This window comes from Sceloporus undulatus, chromosome 3 (assembly GCF_019175285.1).
Source record: "Sceloporus undulatus isolate JIND9_A2432 ecotype Alabama chromosome 3, SceUnd_v1.1, whole genome shotgun sequence".
Taxonomy (NCBI): Eukaryota; Metazoa; Chordata; class Lepidosauria; order Squamata; family Phrynosomatidae; genus Sceloporus; species Sceloporus undulatus.
Genome location: NC_056524.1, coordinates 272139708 through 272162598, shown reverse-complemented (window position 1 = coordinate 272162598; position 22891 = coordinate 272139708). Strand labels below are relative to the sequence as shown.

General features: G+C 44.8%; 1 protein-coding gene across 1 annotated transcript in view; it reads right to left on the bottom strand.

The window, feature by feature from the left end:
• Nucleotides 1-22891, bottom strand: part of LOC121925997 (DIS3-like exonuclease 2) — a 192568-nt gene that overhangs the window by 135305 nt on the left and 34372 nt on the right. Inside the window, exon 5 of the mRNA XM_042458552.1 lies at nt 20169-20222. Coding sequence (XP_042314486.1) covers nt 20169-20222 — 54 coding nt within the window. The remainder of the gene's footprint in view (nt 1-20168; nt 20223-22891) is intronic.

The following is a 22891-nucleotide window of genomic DNA, read 5'->3' as shown; positions in this document are numbered from 1 at the left end:
ATAGAAGGGTCCTGACATCCTGTAATCTGGTTTAGCTCCTCCTATTGCTCTGTAGGCAGGGACAAATAACAAAAGACCGGCCCCTATATATGAGGAGCTAGCCCCCCTGAGCCTCAGTCATAACAAGCCAAGTGACTAGTAAGGTAATCAAGGAACTGAACTTAGTACATCAGCTAAGGGTTAACTAGAACACCTTAGAAAAAACTAGTCCAAGAACAAACAAGAACTCAGAAAAACCAATCCAGCAACAAGAAGAAGAACAAGGCAGTCCACCAACAGGCAGCAGGTGGTCGGAGGCCGCAGGCAGCAACCCGGGTGGGCAGGATGCCAGGACCCTTCTCTGCAGGAATGAACGTGTCACGGTAAGTACCCACGTTCCTTTTCTTCCCAGCAGAGAGGGGTCCTGTCCTCCTGTAATCTGGGATTAACAAAAGCCCTCTCGAACTGGGAGGGAGGGTGCTGCCTAAGAGACTGAGGCCCCCGACACAATCTGTGTGGAGGAACCTCCTTCAAATAACCTCCGCGAACTGAGACACGTCCAGTTTGGTAATGTCCTTATGAAGGTCGAAGGTGACTTCCATGTGGCCAACCCCTGCAAATATCTGACAGGGAAGCGCTAGTGGTCAAGGCCGCAGAGGTAGATGCACTCCTGGTTGAGTGCACCATCAACCCCTCGGGTGGAGTGAAGATCAGAGTTTCAGTAGCTCTTTTGAATACAAGACCCTGATTTCACCACTCAGAGTCGAGACTGGTACCATTGCCACCACAAAGAGCCCAGCGAAAGGAAATGAACATCTCAGATGACCTTAAGGTTGAAGTCCTCGTGATTTAGATTTGTGAGGCTCCGCACACATCCAATGTGTGCCAAGTCTTTTCCAAGTCCTTCTTGGATCGGGCAGAATGAAGGCAGGAGAATTTCCTTTGACACCTGAAAGGCTGAGTTGACCCAGGCACGAAGGTAGGGTCCTGGACAAAGGCACACTGAGACAGGCCTAAAAATACACAAGTCTTTAACGTACCAAGGGGCCCCAGCTCTGGACACCCGTCTGGCGGAGGGAAATGGCCCGAGGAAGATGACCTTGAGGGAGAGGGGCGCGTTTGAGGAAGGCCTCCCAAAGGGACTTGATCGGCCCAACCCGTCAGAGCTTTTAAGACCATGTTTCACATCCCAAGATGGAAAACGATGTGGTGGGCAGGCCCTGTTGGAAACTCCCCTCAACAGCCTCTTAATGTGAGGATGGCTGCCATTCTAGCTTGCTCTCGATGGAGCAGAAACGACGTGATGGCAGAACACCTGCCTTATAACCATGTGGGGTCAAGTCCCTTCTTAATGTCATCTTTGGATGGACTAGAGCAGGTCCAGCCACTGAAAAACCTGAAGGCAGTTGATGAAACTGCCTAAGCAGTGGATTATGTGATCAATCGAAGAGAACCTGAATCTAATCTGGGCCTATGGCAGCTTCCAACCCTATCACTGATCACCTTGTCAAATGGTTTTAGCAATGAAGGTGATATTAAGGTGATTTCTTTTGTAGTAATTAAGACTTACCCACTCTGACAGGAAATGTTAATGTCGACCTCCAATTAAAATTTCAAAACAATGTGGCAGTTCTTTACTGGAACATCTGTGAACCTGTGTAAAATCAAGACTAATCCCATGGTTGGCAAGAAGACACTGATTAACCTTATCTCCGCAGACATTGGTGATCCATGCAGAGCATAGATGCACTCTGTGTTAACAGGGCAATGTGCAAAATTAAATAATCTGATTTATTTTGAGGATTAACTTGTCCTAGAGACTGTCAAAATCACCCCAACTCCATGTAGCAGACTGTCATCAACCTGTCTGAAGGCTGAGGGGTCTCCCCCGTAAATGAACTGCTGATTAAGGAGTCATGAAAGGGACAGGGGGCTTGGCAAGGATAGCCCTCTGGTATCTAATTTCGAGGAGAGGAATTTCACCATCATTCACCACAAAAGGGATCTGCCAAAGGAACACAAACCAAATTTAAAATAGTATAGTGGGCGACCCTCGATTGGAGTTGGATTTAGGACTTGGCTGGTACGTTGAGGTGGATGGGAGGTTGAGTGGAATGGGGTGTATGGGTCCGTGGGTGTGTAAAGTGTGGTGTTTTGTGTGGGGTTGCAAAAAAGGAAAGAGAAAAGAAAAACCAAAAGAGGAGCAGATTATAACCACAGAGGCACATAGGCACGAGGAAAGTCCAGCAGCCGCAAAGGCAGTGGACAAGGGTGGTTTGGGCCAGACCTTGGCATAAAAACCCAGAGTAGACACTCCCCCACACAGCAGCTAACATAGAACATAAAACCATAGAATGATGGAATTGGATGAGACCAAAAGGGCCATCAAGTCCAACCCCCTGACATGAAAATCACAATCAAAGCATGCCCAACAAGATGAAAAGGAATCTTGTAGCACCCTGAGACCTCTAAAAGAAGAGATTGGCAGCATGAACCTTCATGGCCGTGAGCCCAACTCCATCATATGCATACCTTGTTACAATGGGTCTTCCAAGCCAGGCAGCAGTGAATGGCAAGCCAATCAGCAGGCATTCTTATTTAAATGTAAACTATCTAGCCAAGGTAAAGGTAATTGTGATGTTTGTGGCAGATTCTTCAGGGCTGTGCAGGATGTCTTGAATGGATTTGAAGCAAACCCCTTAGCAGAAAAACGGATTATATGTTTTTAAAACACCTCCTGGAGGAAGGGGAGATTCTCCCCCCATGGAGAGGAGTCTGTCTGTTTGTTTTTATATAATATTTCTTAACCCCCCTGTATTAGTGTGAGAACCATCTCATGGAAGAAACTGTATTTTTTAGTTTCTTCCCTTTAACAGACATCTCTCCTATGAAAGAAGGGAAGGCAAGGGAGGCCACCTCTCCTGAGGCTAGCTGACTGAGGTGCCCTGTGTTTATAAACAGAACATAACCCTTTTGCAATAAAGTGGGAAACTTGCTTGGTCACCTTAATCCAATATATCTATCATCTAATATGAGATGTTTTTTACCAAAGATCCTCAATGTATGTAAGCATTGAGGTCTGCTGGTGACCAGAAAGGCCTTCTCCTTGCTTGTTACCACTGTTTATTAAGCATTTAAATGAATCTGTATTGTTAAGCTTATGCCTAATGAGAAGTGCTATGGCTGAATAACAGTTTTGCACAAGGAGGTAGAACCATGGCCTCATTATGTCTTAGGAGGCTGTTCCAGCTAAGCAAAAAGACTGTGGCCCTAATGGAGACAGGATGGATGCCTATGAAGAAGGAAGAAAAGTCATCAGTGTTTGGCTTTATGGCTAGCCCCTCCCTTGTTGAATTTAGTTCCAGGCATCTTTCCTGGCCCTGGAAAAAGAGAGTGGGTGAGCAGAAACAGCACAACTCAAACTTCATGGGGCTAACAGTAATAAAGGAACACCAGAAAAAGTTTAACCAGTATCTCTTGGTAAATCGGAGCGGACCCACAGAACCTGGGTTGCTATGGGGGGCGGCTCTCCCCCCTTTATGTTGCCCCATCAAGGGAGGCTGCCTGGGCAGTAGCTCTTCCAGCACTGAGGAAACTGCTCCCTGGGTTAGCAGTGAACTGAAGACCATTGCTAATCTGGTAGATAGCTGTATATGGCCTGTAGTGTAGCCCTGATATGCACAGGGCATTTTGTTTTATTTATGTTTAAAACAACCCCAAACCTTCAGCTGGGTTTAGAAGCTTAGCCCTTTTAATCTCAGGCAGGTCTTTATAGTAACCTGGCTGTATAAGAAAGATGGCTTGGTCCTCAGCTCCCGTCCACTTGCATAAGTAGCTGGGAAGGCGGAGGGGCTGCCTGTGGGACATGGCTCTACATTTACCTGAGGCATGGTCTCGTGTGCTGGCAAGGATAATCTCTATGGAAAGGAGAGGCCCGCTGCCATAGTTTGGGGCAGCCAAACACAATTGGAGTGAAGGGAACTCTCCACCATGATATCCACAAGTGGCTTCCTCCCCCTGTTTTATTGTTGTAATTTTTGGGAAGGGAAACACAGGAGGATTAGTATCCTGATGCTCTCCTCAAGAATTCTTGGGGTTGGAAGAGACCCAAGTGCCATCCAGTCCAAACCCCATTCTGCCCTGCAGGAAACGCTCAATCAAAGCATACCCGATAGATGCACCCCAGCCCCTGTTTAGAAGTGGGTGGCAGAGGCCATCTCTCCCTTGGGGGGACATGAAGCCATTTGTGCTTTTTTTGTGGGATGCTCTGTGGCAAGCCAAAAAGGACCATTTTAGAGTTGGAAGCTTCAGTTTCCTGCTGGGCCAAGTCCCGCTTCCTTAACAAGCCAGGCAGCTGTACCACATAGAGGGAGGAGTCCTCTGCCTCCTTACACACCACTCCATTATAAGAATTCAAAAGGAAAGTGCAGGAGCCCTGGCAACACCACCATGTGTTTCCCAGTCTGCAAAAGGATCCCCCCACACCCACACCTATGGGGTCCTGGGGGCCACTGGGGCCAGAGATGGGAAGGAAGGGGGAGCCAAGGTTTATTGCCCCCATCTGCCCTCCTGGCAGAGTCGCCAAAACCTTATGCTAAAGCATAGTGCCTGCATGGTCCCGGCAAGGCCTCATGGCCAATGCCCTGCCCCGAGAGAGGGCATATATTTGGCAAAGGCTATTTGGTGGCTGGAGAGAGGGCCCCTGGTACTCCACCCCTTCTCCTGTGTCTTCTGGCTGGCTTGCCTCTCTGACCTTGGCCCTGTTTCAGGCTGTGCAGAGGTGATGCAGAGAAATCTCTTGCCATGGCTTTTTGCTGGCCTGTCCCTCTGAACTTCTGGCCGCAAATGGGCGTGAGCAGACGCTGAGAAAGGGAAGTTTTCCATACTTCGGCTTTCCTGTTTCCCTCACTGATCCCTGGCCTTAACAGGCTGGGCAGAGGTGGTGCAGAGAAATCCTTTGCCATGGCTTTTGACTGGCCCTGTCCTCTGAACTCAGACCCCAAGGGGCGGCAGAGATGCTGAGAAGGAAGTTTCCTATGACTTCCTGGCCAGTTTCCTCCTCCGGATCCCTGGCCTAAGCAGGCTGAGCAAGGTGATGTGGAGAAACAGAGATATGGAGGGGATACCCCTCACATATGTTTCCCACGGCTCCCAATGTGCTGCAATGCTGTTGCAGAATCTCCTGTGTCTCCCCACCATGAGAGGGGGGCCAGCTCTGGAGGGAGGGGAGAGTCATTGGCAAAGCCAAGACCTTTCTCCAATCCTGGGAGCCCTTGCCATATTAAGTCCTCTTCATGCTCCAAGGCAGCAAAGAAAAGAAGAGAAGAAAAGGACTGAATGGCATAGTGAAGAAGCTGCAGAAGCAACAGCAAACACATCCTAAATGGTCTCTCGCTGTAAGCGAGCTCCTTCTGTTTGAGCTGGCAGACCTGAGCTAGGGAAGCCTGAGCTAAGGAGACCCTTAGCCAGTGCCTTGGGGTCCCTGCCATAGCCACCACCAAGGAAGGGGGGAAAGGCAGGAGAGAGGAGAAGAAGGGAAGGCCAAGAGAACTCTCAAAAAAAACCGCTTTCGAGAAAGGAAAAACCTTGCTGGCTCGAAGAGACATATCCTGCTAGAGCATAGGCAAAACAAGACTGGGGCTCAGGGGGGCTAGCTCCTCCATATATAGGGGGCCGGTCTTTTGTTATTGTCCCTGCCTACAGGAGCAAATAGGAGGAGCTAAACCCAGATTACAGGATGCCAGGACCTCCTCGGTGGAAAATGAAATTTAACACAAAGAAATGTAAGGTACTGCACTTAGGGCAGAAAAATAAATGCACAGATATAGGACAGGGGGACACCTGGCTGAATGAAACTACATGTGGAAGAGGGATCTGGGGAGTCCAATGACCACAAGTTGAACATGAGTCAACAGTGGATCGGCGCTAATAAGGCCAATACAATGCAATGTCTGATTTACAAATTGTAAGCCCCTGAGAGGCGGGGTATAAAATTTATTAGTTTATTAGTAATTATTATTATTTATTATTAGTATTATTATTATTATATGATTATTATTATGATGGATGGCAGCAATAAAAGTATAGTGTCTAGATCAAGGAAGTCATAGTGCAACTTATTCTGCTTGGTCAGGCCCTACCTGGAATATTGTGTCCAGTTCCTGGGCCCCACAATTCAAAAAGGACATAAGAAAACTGGAGCGTGTCCAAAGGAGGGCGACTAAAAATGGTGAAGGGTCTGGAAACCTTGCCCTACGAGGAAAACTTAGGGACTGGATGTTAGCCTGGAGAAAATAAGTTAAGAGGTGATATGATAGCCCTGTTAAAATTTTGAAGGGAATGTCTATTGAGGAAGGAGCAAGCTTATTTTCTCTTGCTGCTCCAGAAAACAGGACCCGAATGGATACAAGCTGCAGGATAAGAGATTTCAGCTCAACATTAGGAGGAACCTTCCTGACAGTAAGACTGTCCGACAGTGGAACATATCCCTCGGAGTGTAGTGGAATCTCCTTCCTTGGAGTCCTTTAAAACAGAGGCTGGATGGCCATCTGTTGGGGATGCTTTGATTTGGATTTCCTACAAGGCAGAGGGTTGGTCGGATGGGCCCTTGTGGTCTCTTCCAACTCTTCTCTCTCTCTCTTCGTCTCTCTCCTCTCCCTCTCTCCTCTTCCGCTCTCCTCCCTGGGCTATCAATGAACTGACTATCAGATGCCCAAGAGTTGGTAGAGGAAATAATCATTTATCCAAATGCAGAATTAGCTGGAAGGACTCTCCATTACGGATGGGGTGGATGCCTTGGAAAGGATTAGAGACCCATTCACAAGGATTTTTGCGGGAGCATAATGGCTTTGGTGAGTCTTCACCGGTAGTTGCTGAGTGAAACTCTGTATACAGTGGCAGTCTACCAGTGGAGATGGGATGCTACGTGGCAAACTGCCTCCATTCCTTGCTGGAACCCTGTCCTGACACTCTCATCTGTTAGTGGGAAAGGAAATGCTGGGTTAGTTATACCTGTACATGATTCAGCAAGGCCTTTCTTAAGGTCTCATAGGAGGAAGCCATTTTGCCTACTGTTGTGGGAAAGTACAGGTGAAAAACCAGACGATGGCCTCTCTGCTGAGACTATTGAGGGAATGTTATGGTAGTCTATACGTTATGAGACTGAGCAGGACAGGCTCTTGTTGGTGTGGAGAGCACTCTCATATGCTGAGAACATTGTTGTTTCTTTCACGTTTAACATATCCCAGATGCTGCCCCCCTTCCTTGTTCCATGAGTCCCTTTGCATGCAAGGTTGTTTTCCTCAACCAGATTTCAATCACGTGGGTTTTGGGCTCTTGTTCAGAGATGAAGACACCTGCAGAGACTCTGTGACCAGTCCGTTCTATCTATTGTCATTCAAGGTGTGCAGGAAATGAACGTGTCACGGTAAGTACCCAACGTTCCTTTTTGTTAGCTTTGGCCCAGCTTTCTAGTCTATTCAGGTCATTTTGAATGTTGATCCTGTCCACTGGGGTATTAGCTATTCCTCCTAATTTGGTGTCGTCTGCAAATTTGATAAGTATGCTCCCAATTCTGTCATCCAGGTCATTGATAAAGATGTTGAATAACACTGGGCCCAGGACAGAGCCCTGTGGGACCCCTCTGGTCAATTCTCTCCAGGATGAAAAGGAGCCATTGTTGAGCACCCTTTGGGTTCGGCCGCTCAATCAATTACAAATCCATGTAACAGTTACGTTGTCTAGTCCACATTTCACTAGCTTGTTTGCAAGAATATCATGGGGAACCTTGTCAAAGGCCTTACTGAAATCAAGATATACTATATCCACAGCATTCCCTTCATCTAACAAGTTGGTAATTTTATCAAAGAAAGAGATCAGATTTGTCTGGCGTGACTTCTTTCTCTGAAACTCGTGTTGACTTTTTGTGATTATGGCATTGCTTTCTAGATGTTCACAGACTCTCTGTTTAATGATCCGCTCCAGAATCTTTCCTGGTATATGTTTCAGACTAACTGGACAATAATTGTTGGGATCCTCTTTTTCCCCTTTTTGCAGATGGGGACAACATTTGCCCTCCTCCAGTCTGCTGGGATGTCTCCTGTTCTCCAGCAGCTCTCAAAGATTATTGCCAAAGCTCCGATATTACATTTGCCAGTTCTTTTAATACCCTTGGATGTAGTTCATCTGGTCCTGGAGATTTATATTCGTTTAGATTAACCAGATATTCCTGTACTATCTCTTTACTTATTCTTTACAAAATTCCCCTATTCTGTCCTCTGCTCCATTATCCTCACGTTGAGCACCCTTTGCCTTTTCTGAGAACGCAGAGGCAAATGAGGTGTTGAGTAATTCTGCCTTTTCTCTGTCTTCTGTTAACATTTTGCCATCTTCTCCAAGCAGTGGCCCTACTATTTCCTTCTTCTTCCTTTTGCTGCGGACATATCCCTTTTTGTTGTTCTTAACCTCTCTAGCAAGCCTGAGTTCATTCTAGATAGATAGATATCCCCAAGATGTCAGATTTTGTGCCTACTAAAACATAAGCCATAACTGGGGGAAATAAAAAGGAATAGCACACAGAAGGGAGAGATGCCATTTCAAATGATCAGGCATCTTTTTTTTTTCTGTATCAGCATCATCAATCTCCTCTTGACCTAGCACTGCCACTTGGTACAGCACATGAGTCCAGACCACACTGACTCAGACCAAAGTATTCTGTACACACAACTGCCACACAGCCGCTTGCAGGAAGCCCACAAGATGGATATGAACACAACTGCAGCCTCTGTTTCATCTTTCCCAGCATGACGACTCTGGTACTGGAGGTAACAAGCAACCATTCTGACTAGTAACACTGATGACCCCATCCTCCTTAAATTTATCTCCTCTTATCCTCAACCATGTTGGCAGCCATCACCGCACTTGGTGGCAGTGAATCCCACAATTTGACAATGTGAAGATGTACTTATGGTCTTCAGTACTTCTTCTGTCCTCTAGTCCCCCACCATTTGTGGGATAGCCCTACTGAGTTCTAGTATCATGAGAAAGACAGAGAGTCAAACTTTCTTCCTATCCACTTTTGCCACACGATGCATGATTTCATACATTTGTCGTATCTGCCCCTATTTGTCTCCCCCCCCAGCTTTTAAAGGAGTTGGTCCAGTCTCTCAATCATTTCATCTACCTTTTTCTGCATCTTTTCTAACTCTACAATATATTTTTTAAAGGTGTGATGATCAGAACCGCACGTATTATGCCAGGTGTGATAGCACCATGGGATTTAAACAAGGATGGCGCAATATGGGCATGCTTTATGTTCGATTTCTTCTCTAACTGTGCCAGAGATGGAGCGTGTCTGTGTGCAATGGGGCCCCTTTCATGACTTCATGGCCACAGTTGCTGTGTGCTTGTCAACTGCCTTCAGCTGGCTTCCCATGTCAAGAGACACAGGGGCTAGAACCAGAAACTCTCACTTCTATGTAACACTGACCAACCTGGTGAGCCACAGAACTGCACTTTGGAGCTTGTCTTTAGCCACTGAAATATTACATACCTGTATTATGATTGTGATCATTATCACCATATTATCATCATCACCACCACCACCACCACCAGCAGCACCAGCAACATCACCATCACATGCTTCCTATTTGGGATGAGACTACACCTGAGCAAAGAAACTCTTCCTAGCATTGGTGTAATCATGCAGTTCTGACTTCTGGATTTAGCCCCTTGAGTGACACAGAATCATAGAGTTGGAAGAGATCCCAGGGGCCACAGAGTCCAACCCCCTTGCCTAGCAGGAACACCAATCAAAGAACCCCAAACAGATGGCCATCCAACCTCTATTTAAAAACCACCAAAGAGACTCCACCACACTCAGAGGCAGCAAATGGCACTGTCAAACAGCTCTGACCATCAGGAAGTTCCTTCTGAGATTCAGGTGGAATCTCTTTTCCTGTAGTTTGAATCCACTGCTCCTTTTCCTAGCCATGGAAAACAAGCCTACTCACTCTTCAATATGCTATCCCTTCAAATATTTCAACAAGACTATCATGTCCCCCATTAATCTTCTTTTCATCAGGCTAAAGATTCCCAACTTCCTAAACTGCTCCTCATAAGGCTTTATGGTTTCTGTAACTCCTAGTTCCCATCTGACTGGGCAGCCTATCTCCACTCCACATGATTCAATGAAGCCAGCATTCAGGTGCCAAGAGTCCTCTATGCACTCACTGAAAGGGCCTTTTTTCTGTAGCTGTATGCCATTGCATTCCTATCTTCTAACATAGCCTCCCACTAAGGGCTTTCTTGGCCAAAGGGTCTTTCAAGTATGACATGCTCATGCCCTAGAAAGTAAGCATCCCATCCCTGCTACTGCAAACACTCTCCTGGCCCTGCTTCCTATGCTCCTTTCACATTACACAATTATGCCACTTTGATGCCATTTTAATTTCCACGGTTCCATCCTGTGGAGTCCTGGGATCTGCAGTTGGATGAGGCGTTGGGAATTCTCAGGCAGAAAGCTCTAGTGCCTCACCAAACTATAAATCCAGAATTCCACAGGATACAGTATGGCAGCTGAAGTAGTATCACAGTGCTGTAACTGCACAGTGCAAAAGAGACCTGGTACAGCCAGCAGGTAGACAAGGTATCTGTTACAAGGATTTGTAATTGGTTGAGCGGCCGAACCCAAAGGGTGCTCAACAATGGCTATTCAACATCTTTATCAATGACTTGGAGGAAAAAATTGGGGGAATACTTATCAAATTTGCAGATCACACCAAATTAGGAGGAATAGCTAATACTCCAGAGGACAGGATCAGCATTCAAAATGACCTGAATAGACTAGAAAGCTGGGCCAAAGCTAACAAGATGAAATTCAACACGGAGAAATGTAAGGTACTGCACTTAGGGCGAAAAAATAAAATGCACAGATATAGGATGGGTGACACCTGGCTTAAGGAGAATTATACATGTGAAAGGGATCTAGGAGTCCAAGTAGACCACAAGTTGAACATGAGTCAACAGTGCGATGTGGCAGCTAAAAAGGCCAATGCAATTGTAGGCTGCATCAATAGAAGTATAGTGTCTAGATCAAGGGAAGTAATAGTGCCACTATATTCTGCTCTGGTCAGGCCCCACTTGGAATATTGTGTCCAGTTCTGGGCACCACAATTCAGAAAGGACATTGAGAAACTGGAGCGTGTCCAGAGGAGGGCGACTAAAATGGTGAAAGGTCTGGAAACCTTGCCCTATGAGGAACGGCTTAGGGAGCTGAAGATGTTTAGCCTGGAGAAAAGAAGGTTAAGAGGTGATATGATAGCTCTGTTTAAATATTTGAAGGGATGTCATATTGAGGAGGGAGCAAGCTTGTTTTCTGCTGCTCCAGAGACTAGGACCCGGAGCAATGGATGCAAGCTGCAGGAAAAGAGATTCCACCTCAACATTAGGAGGAACTTCCTGACAGTAAGGGCTGTTTGACAGTGGAACACACTCCTTCCTCGGAGTGTAATGGAGTCTCCCTCCTTGGAGGTCTTCAAACGGAGGCTGGATGGCCATCTGTCGGGGATGCTTTGATTTGGATTTCCTGCATGGCAGGGGGTTGGACTGGATGGCCCTTGCAGTCTCTTCCAACTCTATGATTCTATGATTCTATTCAGATCTTTTTAGAAGTAAAAGAATAGATGTAAAATCCATTGTAGAATACCTTGAAGAAACCATGATTGCACCTTTAAATGACCATCAAAGAGATATACAGTGGTACCTCGGGATACGAAATACCCAGGTTACGAAATTTTCGGGATACGAAAAAATCCCATAGGAAAACATTGTTCCGGGTTACGAATGTTTTTTCGGGTTACGAAAAAACTTTTGGTGCTTTTTTCGGCTTTTTCGCACGGAATCGCGGCTTTTCCCCATTAGCGCCTATGGCAATTCGGCTTACGAAGGCTTTTCGGGTTACGAACGGTGCCACGGAACGAATTAATTTCGTAACCCGAGGCACCACTGTATTAAATCAACCAATAACACCTCAAGAAATTCAGGACGTAATAAAATCATTAAAACTTGGAAAAGCACCAGGGACGGATGGCCTCACGGTGCTATACTATAATATAGTGGATATAATAATTGAATCACTATGCCAAACAATAAATAACATCAAAGAAGGAAAGCTGCCGCACACATGGGAAGAAGCAAACCTTGTTCTGATACCAAAAGAGGGTCAAGACCATTCGCATCCTGGAAATTTTAGACCCATTTCCCTTTTGAATGTGGACTACAAAATCATTTGGTTTTCTTGACAAGATTTGTTCAGCGGAGGTTTGCCATTGCCTTCCCCTGAGGCTGAGAGCATGCGACTTGCCCAAGATTACCCAGTGGATTTCATGGCTGAGCAGGGAATCGAATCCTGGTCTCTAGAGTTGTAATCCAGCTCTGAAACCCACATGCAACACTGGCTCTCATTACTGTAATGGATTTGGAGCAAAGAGTTTACAACAAGCAAGTCATCCTGAGAAAAACAAAACAGACCCTCGTCCTAAACTTAAGAGCATATCTATACTCAGTTGTCCTTCACTGGTTCCACATGTTAGAAAACATGCAGGGTTAGCTATGTTGGCCATTTAACAAATCTAAACAAAAATCCATCAGTGATACCTTCATTGGCCAACCAAAATGTACAATATACTTGTTGCAAGCTTTCAAACTCCTGGGCTTCTTCATCAGGCAAGATGTTACAAACCAAAACAGGAGAAGAAGAAAAAAAACACAATTGGAGATGTTAGTCAGCATGTTGTTTCAGTCTTTAGTAAATATGGTATGCTGGGGAGGATATCTTTTGCAGGCAGGATATTGAGCAATTTATAGATTATAAAAATAGAATAAAGTAAAACTAAATAAATATTGTTGTTTTTAATTGCCCTCGAGTCGACCTCTATTCATGGCGTCCCTGTGGATGAGACATCTCCACGGGCCTCTGTCCTGAACTGTTCTGCTCAGCTCCTGCAGGCTCAAACCCATGGCTTCCCTGGTTGAGTCCATCCATCTGGCATGTGGTCTTCCTCTCTTTCTGCTGCCTTCCACCTTTCCTAGCATCATTGTCTTTTCCAATGATTCATGCTTTCTCATGATGTGGCCAAAATACAACAGCTTCTGTTTCATCATCTTGGCTTTCAGGGAGAGTTTGGCCTAAATCTGTTCAAGGACCCATCTGTTTGTCCTTTTGTCTGTCCTTGGTATCCTCAGCATCCTTCTCCAGCATTACATCTCAAACGAGTTGATACTCTTGCTATCCACGTTTTTTTACTTTCCAGCTTTTGCATCCATACATGGTGATGGGGAATATGATGTCTTTAGTGTTCATTTGTATATCTTTACTCTTTAGGATCTTGTTCCTTCACCATCCTAGTCTTCGTCTAATTTCTTGACTTCAGTCACCATCCTGATCAATATTTGATCCAAGGCACTTTGACTATTTCAAGTTCTCATGATCTGGGATGAATTCTTGTATATCTTCCATGGTTATTATTTTTGTTTTCTTGATATTCAACATTATGGCAAGTTCCTCCTTGACCTCCTCAGTAATTGCTCCAGGTCTTTAGTATGGACTTAAAACAGGTATGTTCTTCATTCCTTCCCCTCAGGAAATGCTGAACATTGTCATGCTGGAGCTCAAGATTTCCAGCAGACAATTCTTGTAGCCCCCACTATTACATCCAGACTTTTGCAAGAACAGTTCAATGGATACTGTGGGACAGTCTTGGTCATCTGGCCAACATCCATCATATTCCTGGGTGTTCTGCACATATGATACAAGCATCTTTCTCGAGTATCGTCCAAACAGAAAAGAAACCAACCAATTGTGGAGAGCTGAAACTTCAGAAAATTCTTGTGGATTTTTTTGTGGAAGGATTTCTTTTCTAGAGCTCATCTATGGCGCGGGACAGACCACCCAAAAAGGGTGGACTCTCGGTGCCTGTTTTTCTGCCGGAGGGAAGCCACAGCCGCCAAACCGTGCAGCTTCCCGCCAGCAGAAAAAGAACGTGTGAAAAACGGGTTCTTCTAAAGCCACAGCAGTGGCGCAATGAGTGCGCCACTGGCACAATGATTACATAAGTGCCGTGCAACGCCATGCGGATGCCGCGTGGTGCTTCTGTAACAATGGTAGCACCCATGTATACAGAGCACCGCCATTGTTACGTCATCACATGCTAGGGTTGCAGGGCGTGTGGGTGCTCTGCCCCAGGCAACCCTAGCACATGACCAGGGCGTCAGTAAGGGCCCGTATGTACTGGGCCTATAATTCTCAGAATACTCCAGGCTGCCACTGGAGCATTCTGGTCCTGAATTCACCCTGAATCACCTGGCGAGACTTTTTGGTGAACAATGGGTGGCTGCCTTCCCATACAGTCTCTGTGAGCTGGACAGCTCAGACACTAACGGCTCAAGTTACTCCAAGGTCAGAACAAGCTGCCCAGCCATATTATTAATGGTGGGTGCCTGACCCCAGTACACTCATATCCACAGAGCTATTCAGCAGAGATGTTTGCAAGAACCGCATGGGAAAGGTGCTGGCTGCTATCACTGCATTTTGCTGCAGGTTTTCTTTTTAATCAACTCTTTTTACTGTGGGACAAGGGATGGAAATCCCAAATTGGGTTCATACGTTGTGAAAGCAGCCCAAACCCAAACTGGAGGTTTGGATCTGCATAATGCAAATAGCAGGCTGTGAGCCTGGAAGTGGCTTGTGGATTTGTAAGTAATGTAGACAAGCCCCTACCTTCCCTTCCACAGTCTGTATTAGAGCTCCCTGCAGTTTGACTTAGGATCAGCCAGGGGCACAAAGTTCTTAGGAACCCTATGGCCACTTGCATGGAAACCAATCCATGCAGCTCTTGTTACATCCTAATATTGTCTTCCCATGACTCTCCACTCTGCCCTCATCTCAATTCTGCCTGGGATCCTGCCCCTGGCGCTACGTCACACTCTTTCCTAAACCATACTAGAGACAGTTTGGAGCCATGACACCCTAAGGACAATAGCCTCTGCTGGAAGCAACAAAGCATCATAGGCTCACTATGTGCCCAAAAGGAGGCAAATGCAAAAAGGAAGGCAGACAGAAAGAAGTTAAGCCAAAGCCCATAATGAAGAGGTTTGGAAGAGGCATTTGAAGTGGTTGCATTACACAAAAGGTGTCATCCAAATCACTGGAATTCTCAGAGAACAAAAACAAGCATATCCCACAATAGCATTGCTCAAAAGCATGCCAAGTTCTGAAATAAGAGACATTCCCATTAGCCCTTTAAACCACAAGGGGACATAATTTTTAAAGAGTAATTGTTCACAAGACAAAAGGCAGTATTTTATCTGTGAGCCAACTAGTATTAAGTACCAGCTGTATGGAGTCTATGCTTCTAAAGCAAGCTTAGCCGCTGCCTTCATTATCTGCTCATTATTGCTACTAGGCGGTAGACTTGCCTTTTCCCCTATGCTGGCAATAAGACTGTTCTTTCCTTAAAATTGGCTTAATCCCGGAAGACTCCAGGGGTTGATTTTAAAAAAAAAAGAGGAATTGTAAAAAGGATGCAACAAGGGATTGCTCATCCCTTACACAAAGCACGGGTGTGACACACTGGATTATGTTCCTCCGTGTCCTAATAACATTATATTTTCCACACAATAACTTTTCACTAAATGGCTGACAGACAAGGCTTTACTACAATTCTGATCTCCAAGCTCTTAATTCTTATCCAGACAAGACATATAACACCTCCATGTTTTCTGCCCAAATTTCTTGTTAGCCGGCGTTGCATTCTAGTTTGGAAGTATTATCCTTTTTGGACTACAAATAAATGAATCCAATAGCAAATCAAATGTGAACAGTCACCAGAAGCCAAAATGACTAAACCAAGTCTACTGTAGTTTAAGCATATTATGAGAAAACATGACTCAATGGAAAAGACAGTAAATGCAGGGGAAAGTTGAAACGAGTAGGAAAAGAAAAAGACCATGTTACATATGGATTGACTCCATCAAGTAAGCCACAATCCCGAGTTTGCAAGTCCTGAGCAAGAAGCTTAATAGCAGGACCTTCAGGACCAAGAAGGGTTTTAACAAACTAGAATAAAATCCAGAGAAGGGTGATCAAAATAATCAAATGTTCTGGAAAACAAGTCCTATGAGGAAAGACTTAGAAAGCTGGGAATGTTTTGCTTAGAGAAGGGAAGACTGAGAGTTGATATGTGAGTCATATTAAATAACTGAAGAGATGTCATGTAGACTAGAATATGAACCAATGGATTCAAACTGCATTAGGAAGAACTTCTTGATTGTAAAAGCAGTCCGACAGTGGAATAGACTGCCTCAGAGGGTAATGGTAATCTCCTGCTTTGAAGATCTTTAAGCGGAGTTTGGACGGACATGTAACAGAACTATTTTAATTGTGTATTCTTGCTTGATGAAGGGTTGGACTAAATAGCCCTTGCAGTCTCTTCCACTATGATTTTATGATTCCAGACTTTCAGACATTTGAAGAATTTGTCTATGACTGTGAGCATTCATGTGTAAACTTTTAAGAGATTATGGGCAATCGCTACAGCAGATGAGAGAAGATTATTAAAAACAGTGCATGATTTGAGGTCCATTTGTTGGGTGCCTTCAAATCATTTCTGACTTATGGCGACCCTTAGGCAACCCTGTTATGGGGTTTCCTTGGCAAGATGTGATCAAAAGAGGTTTGCTATTGTCTTCTGCTGAGGCTGAAAGAGTGTGACTTGCCCAAAATCATCCCATTAGTTGCCATGGCTGCTGTGCAGGACTTCAAACCCTGCATTTGTAGTTTTGCAAGGCACCAGCACTTTTTGGCAGAGAAGGCTAAAAACTACAAATCCCAGCATTCCATAGGATGGAGCTACAGCACTTAAGGTGGTGTCAAACTGCATCATTTCTACAGTGCAGATGCACCCTAGTGCAGTTAAAATGGCTTGGAGCATAATGCAAATATCATTGGCAGGGACACTAATATAATGACACCTTCCAAGGGCCCGAAGGGAGTCCTGCTATGTTCCTCCCCAGTGATGTTGCATGACTAGCCAAGAGACGCTCATGACAGCATAATATTATACTCCAAATAGCAAATTTATTGACATTCTAGGTGGGGGCTGGAGGAGAGAGAAAAAAGGAGTATTTTCTCACCACCAAGACAGTGCTGGGGAAAACATCCTTTCCCCTATAACCACTGGGATGAGGAAAGAGGATCCGGCACAAATAAATTATTGCTCAGCAAGGTGCACAAGCGCTGTCGCTGCATCTTCTCTTCTGCCCCAATGTTGGAATGCTTTCACTAAAACGCAGAAAAACCTGCTGCCCTGATGTGAAACTGAGGCCATCCTGCAGCAGGAGAAGTTACTCTCCCGGCAGCCACTCGACAGCTGTGCAAAGGCTTCCTCCCATGACAAGATGCAGAAAAATTGCAAAGCTTCTTGGACCAACATAATTCAGCTGGGAAGCTGTTCCTCTGATGAGTCCAGATTTTTGCTTTGCAGTCCCTTCCCCCCCCCCCCTCTCCCCACCAGCTTCCCCCTCCGCTCCTAAGGACCCCCCCCCCCCACATACTTTAAAACCTTTTACATCATTCGAGAGATGGGCCTTCTCATGTCAATCATCACCCTGGCACTGTTGAGGCCCATTGGGTGAAGTCAGCCATGCCAGGAAATGAGGGCTGACCACTTCTATGCCCTCGTCCTTTCATCTGTTTCTTTATCCCACTAAGAAATCTGAAGTGGGCTTGCCACTACCCAGCTGCACTGCTGGACACAACATATCAGCAGAGGGAATGAGAAACTTCTGCATTTTGCATCTTGTCTTGAATCAATTCATCTGTATAAATCAGGGGTGGGCAACTCTGGAAGGCAAGGGGACTGCACTAACCCTCCCAGGAGACTTTACAGGGCCATACCCATCCCTGAAAAGAAAAAACTTAATAAACTGTCCCCAAATGCCCTTGAACTCCCCCTAAGAACAAGAAGTAAGCAGGAGTCATTTCATGTTGTTTAAAAAAGCCCTCTTCTGGGCCTAAAATGCCCCAAAGGCACATGGAGAAAATGGCCACATGCTCTCAGAGGGTATTTGGGGGCATTTGGAGGAGGAAATTAAAAAATTACACACACACACACACACCCTTGGGGTCCACAAAACAGTCTTGGGGGTACACTTTGTCAAACCCTGGCATAAATGAATGACATCTAACAAGTTAGACATACTCCCCTAGAATATCTTGGATTTCTTCAGTCACAAATTCTATTATCATACACCACCACAACAACACACAAATACAGACAGAGAGACACACCAACAAAAGCAATAAGAAACCATCTAAAGTTTTAATCCTATTGACACCCACCTGGGAACAGAACTTGGAAACACTTCTTCTGGAGGTTGCAACTCCCGGAATCATGTTCAAAGGAAAATTCTGGAAGCTATAATCTCCAAAAGAAATGTGTTCCCAAGTTCTGATTGAGATTGTTAAACTGAATGAGCACAGGATTGGATCCTTCAACTGGCCGGTGGACCTTTCTGGTGTCTACAGCAGACTGTAGCATTTGTCCATATGAAAATGCCTACAGAGCTTGGCACATTGCTTGCCTACACTCAACCGCATCCACATTCATCACAGCAAGAGTCCCATGGCCTTAATGTCTATCCGATCATCTATGCTACAGGGAAATGGAGAAATCAGCTCTAACAATAAAAGGAACATTTAACGTACACATCCATCCTCAGAAAAATACAAGGGGGTTATACCAAATATTCCAATTCTCATTTTTAAACTTTTAGATCACTAGAAAAACTATCCCAAACAGATCCTGCATGCTCCCTGTATCAAGGTTTTGAGGGAATTTTCAGCCTTTTTTCCCATCAGGCTTTGAATGGGGAAGTGTTGTGGGGGTCACTAGCCCAAACCACCATGGATGTGGTGGCAATGGTTTGGCAATGATTTTGTCAATTTTTTACACAATGTTTTAAAACTCAGGGACCATGAAATTTGAGAAGGTCTGGGGGGCTCAAGATGAGGTTAGGACAATAAGTAGTCCATAGGCCACAAGAGATCTTGGGTTCAAATTCCACTCAGGTGGTGGTGGTGGTGGTGATGATGATGATGATGATGATATCCCTATCCCACCTTCTATCTAAAGATCTCAGGGTAGTGCACAAGAAAAGCAAACTAAAAATTTTTTTAAAAATGCAAATAAAAAAGTAATTTTTAAAAACTAAAAACATATTATAGAATTTAAGAAGTTAAAAGGCATATTAAAAACTGCTAAAATAATTTTGAACAATAATAAATTAACAGACATTACTCAGAAAAAGGAATATGCAAGTATGAGTACCCAGTAATTCCCCACCGACAGCTCCCATCAGCAACTGTCACCAGAGTTAATGGTGAGGCATGGTAGGCGCTGCAGTCTGAAAATATATGGAGGGCCACATTTGCCCACACAGGCTTACAATGAAGCTTGTGGGCCCCTAACAAAGCAGTTGGCTAAAAGCACAGCAACACATATAACATTTCCTCTCCTAACATCACTTTCTTCCCTAACCTAACACCATCAACGCAGCACAAGAAGAGGAGAAAGCAAGAAAAGAAGCAAGTGAGGTAGGCACACACAGGGCCCACTTGACAGAGACTTCATCAATCGCACATGATCTGGTATTCTAAAGTGGGCATGTTACAACCCAGTGCACACACAAGCCTCTAAGATCCAAGTTTACAAATTAGTTCACGTAGCAAAGCCAGGGTAGAGAAGCACATTTGTCTTGGGGAGCTTAACTTCTGTATGAAATCTGTAAGCCATCTGTAAGTGTAATCATAAACCTTTGTTTTACAGCTAACTGGTGGTCTCCCATTTGGACTCAGCTGGCTTCGACAGACTCAGAATGAACACCCCTTCTAGTAAGAGACATTCAGAGCCCTCTGTGTTAGAATTACTGCAAGACCACTCGCATGTATGTGTTTCAGTGAAGTTTCCACATAGATCTGAGGCTGTGTAACAGGGAGAGTTGATGGACCACATCCAAAAAGTTTTGTAATGTTCTATGCCTATCTTAGCCTTTTATTCCTTGATACTCCGGCCAGCCAAAAGGGCCCTTAACACATACCGATTGCCAGGTTTGCAGAATTATGTGTTACTTACTGGAGATGGAATGAAGGCTTCATGATATCTCTTGGGATTTATCCTCAAGGGTCCCTTTAAAAAGAAAGAGAGAGTGGCATTAGATATCAGAAAAGGAATGGTTTGCATGTGTGCCTTCCATTCACCCGTCGACTTATGATGACCCCATGAGTTTCTTTGAGTTTTCTTAAGCACAGAATACAGTACTCAGAGGTGGTTTGCCATTGCCTTCCTCTGAATATAGCTTATAGGACCTGGTATGTCTTGGTGGTTCCCCATCCAAGTATTAATATGCCCGATCCTGGTCAGCTTCCAAGATCAGGAGGGCGTTTCTGGGTATTTTGAACCTCAAACATTTTAATACCATACCCATAATACTGATAGAATCAACCAATAGTTCCTTATATTTTGAACCAATACCACCTTGACTTTTGCCTCTGTTCAAACAGAGTGAGCAAACGGGCAGCCCTCCAGATGACATTGGACTGCAGCCCCCAGCATTCCCCATCATATGGCCATGCTGGCTAAGACTGATGGGAGTTAAGTCAAAAACTTTCTGGAGGACCACATTTTGCCCACCTCTCCACTAGAAAGGAGACAATTCAAGGTACTGGAAAAATGACTGGGCAATGATGATGGTGCACCAGGGCCAGCAACCATCCAAAGCCACTCCAACAGAAAGCAGAGTCATGAAAGGCATAGGGTCTGGGCATTTTGATGGCATACAGCACAGGCAGTGCAACGTTGGGGGGACCGGGCTTAGGTGTCATGCTCATAACAGAGAGGGGGACTCACTTTCCAGAGTGCTAAGAGAGCTCAGAGGTCTTCTTTTAAGGTGACCTAAGAGCTGCTTCAGTTCTGGCCACATGAAGGCAGCAAAGGCCCTCCCAAGTATGCAAAACAAAAAACGAGCTAGAAGACTAAGCAAAGATAGGAGCAAATGACTGGATACATTCTCCTGGCTTGCCCCCCCCATCCAAAGCATGAAGCCCTTGCTCTCTGGAAAAGCTGGGGGACAACTGCCTATGGATCTCTCAAGTTGGCTCACCACAGCCAGGGCATCTTCTGTCCAAAATTCAAAACTAAGGGTGTTGATACACTGTTATCTTCAGCCAAAGGACAAGAAGCAAGAATTGTGCAGCTCAGGGGCCAGATGAGGACCAAGAAGACCTTCTCTACAGTCCTCCAGGCATGTCCCATTCCCACCAATCATCATCTCCACAAAAAGAAAACAGTGGTCCAAAACACACTGCAGAAATAGTCCAACTAGAGAAGGCTTTAACTGCCCTGAATAGTTCAAGGGCCTTCAGGTAGAAGCTCTACCTGGGTTCACACAAACCGTTGTCTTCCTATACCTATAAAGACATATAAAGTGGGGCCAAACTTTAATGAAAGCCTTTCAAAAGACTTTGAAAATGGATGTTTCTTTTTCAGATTTGAAAATGATTCCATTTGTAATTGACAAAAACCATGGGATTCTTCCTGAAGTGTTATTCCCATACAAATTCACCGTAACATGGTGTACGTGTGTGGTTTTTCATTCCATTTCTCCCTTTTTAGGGAGGGGGCAGTATTCTGGAAGAGCTTCGAAAGGAGGTGACCATATATGAAAAATATGCAGATTTATGGGGGAAAGCAGTCAATGCTGAGTTTTTCTTCGCCCAAGGGACTACCACCGGCATGAGGACAGATTACTCATCCTGGACTATACCTTTATAGAAGAGAAAGCTTGATTTATATTAAGTTAAGAAAAACTACTCAGTAGGTCCATTTCAACCTATTTAAAGAGATGGCCCTTGGAATGGACCCTGGAAGTAGACTCTTCTAGGACATGAAAATTCAATCCTAGGTTGAAAACAGACTAAGTATGTCCTGTGGAACCTTTGAGTCACACATGCAAGGTACGGTACAAATGTAGGCACAGAGAGAGAAAATGCTCTTTAGGGCTTTTTAACAAGGGTTTTTGTCTGCTTCTTGAAATAAACTCAGGGCATAAAGCAATTTCTCTGTGCAAATCTACTGAAACAAATGAGATATGTGCAAAGAACTAATGCAAAGAGGTGGGTGTTACCTTTAAAGTCCTGAAAAGACTGTCTATATACAGCTATATGAATCTGTCCAGTTCCTATAACCAGCCACAGAAGCCTGGAAAATGGTCTCACTAGTAAGATCTTAAATCTGGCTGGTTGGCAAGCAAAAATGATAGGGCCTTTACTGTGTTAGCCCCAGTATGGAATGCCCTGTCCCATACTGTGTGTAGTTTCTTCCCTGGTTATTCAAAACAGCCATTGTAGGTCCAGACTGCTTCTTTGTTTAACTGGAAATGGGCCTATCTTTGATGCTCTGCTGTGTATACTGTAAATACTTTATGCTCTTTTGGTTAATTATTTTTAATGTTTTTATTGTTTCAATTCCCTTGGTGAGGCTTTGCCTCAAAAGGCAGTGTTGTTGTTAATGATGATGTCTGCCTTCAAGTCATTTCTGACTTACGGTAACCCTAAGGTGAAACTATCACGGGGTTTTCTTGGCAGAATTTGTTCAGATCAGGTTTACCTTGGCCTTCCTCTGAGGTTGAGAGTGTGTGACTTGCCCAAGGTCACCCAGTGGGTTTCCACTGCCAAGCAGGGATCCAAACCCTGGTCCCCCAGTGTCCTAGTCCAACAGTCAAACCACTCCACCATACTGCCTCTCTCGAAAAGTTAATATAGAAAATACATAAGCCATCAGGCACATATATATACAGT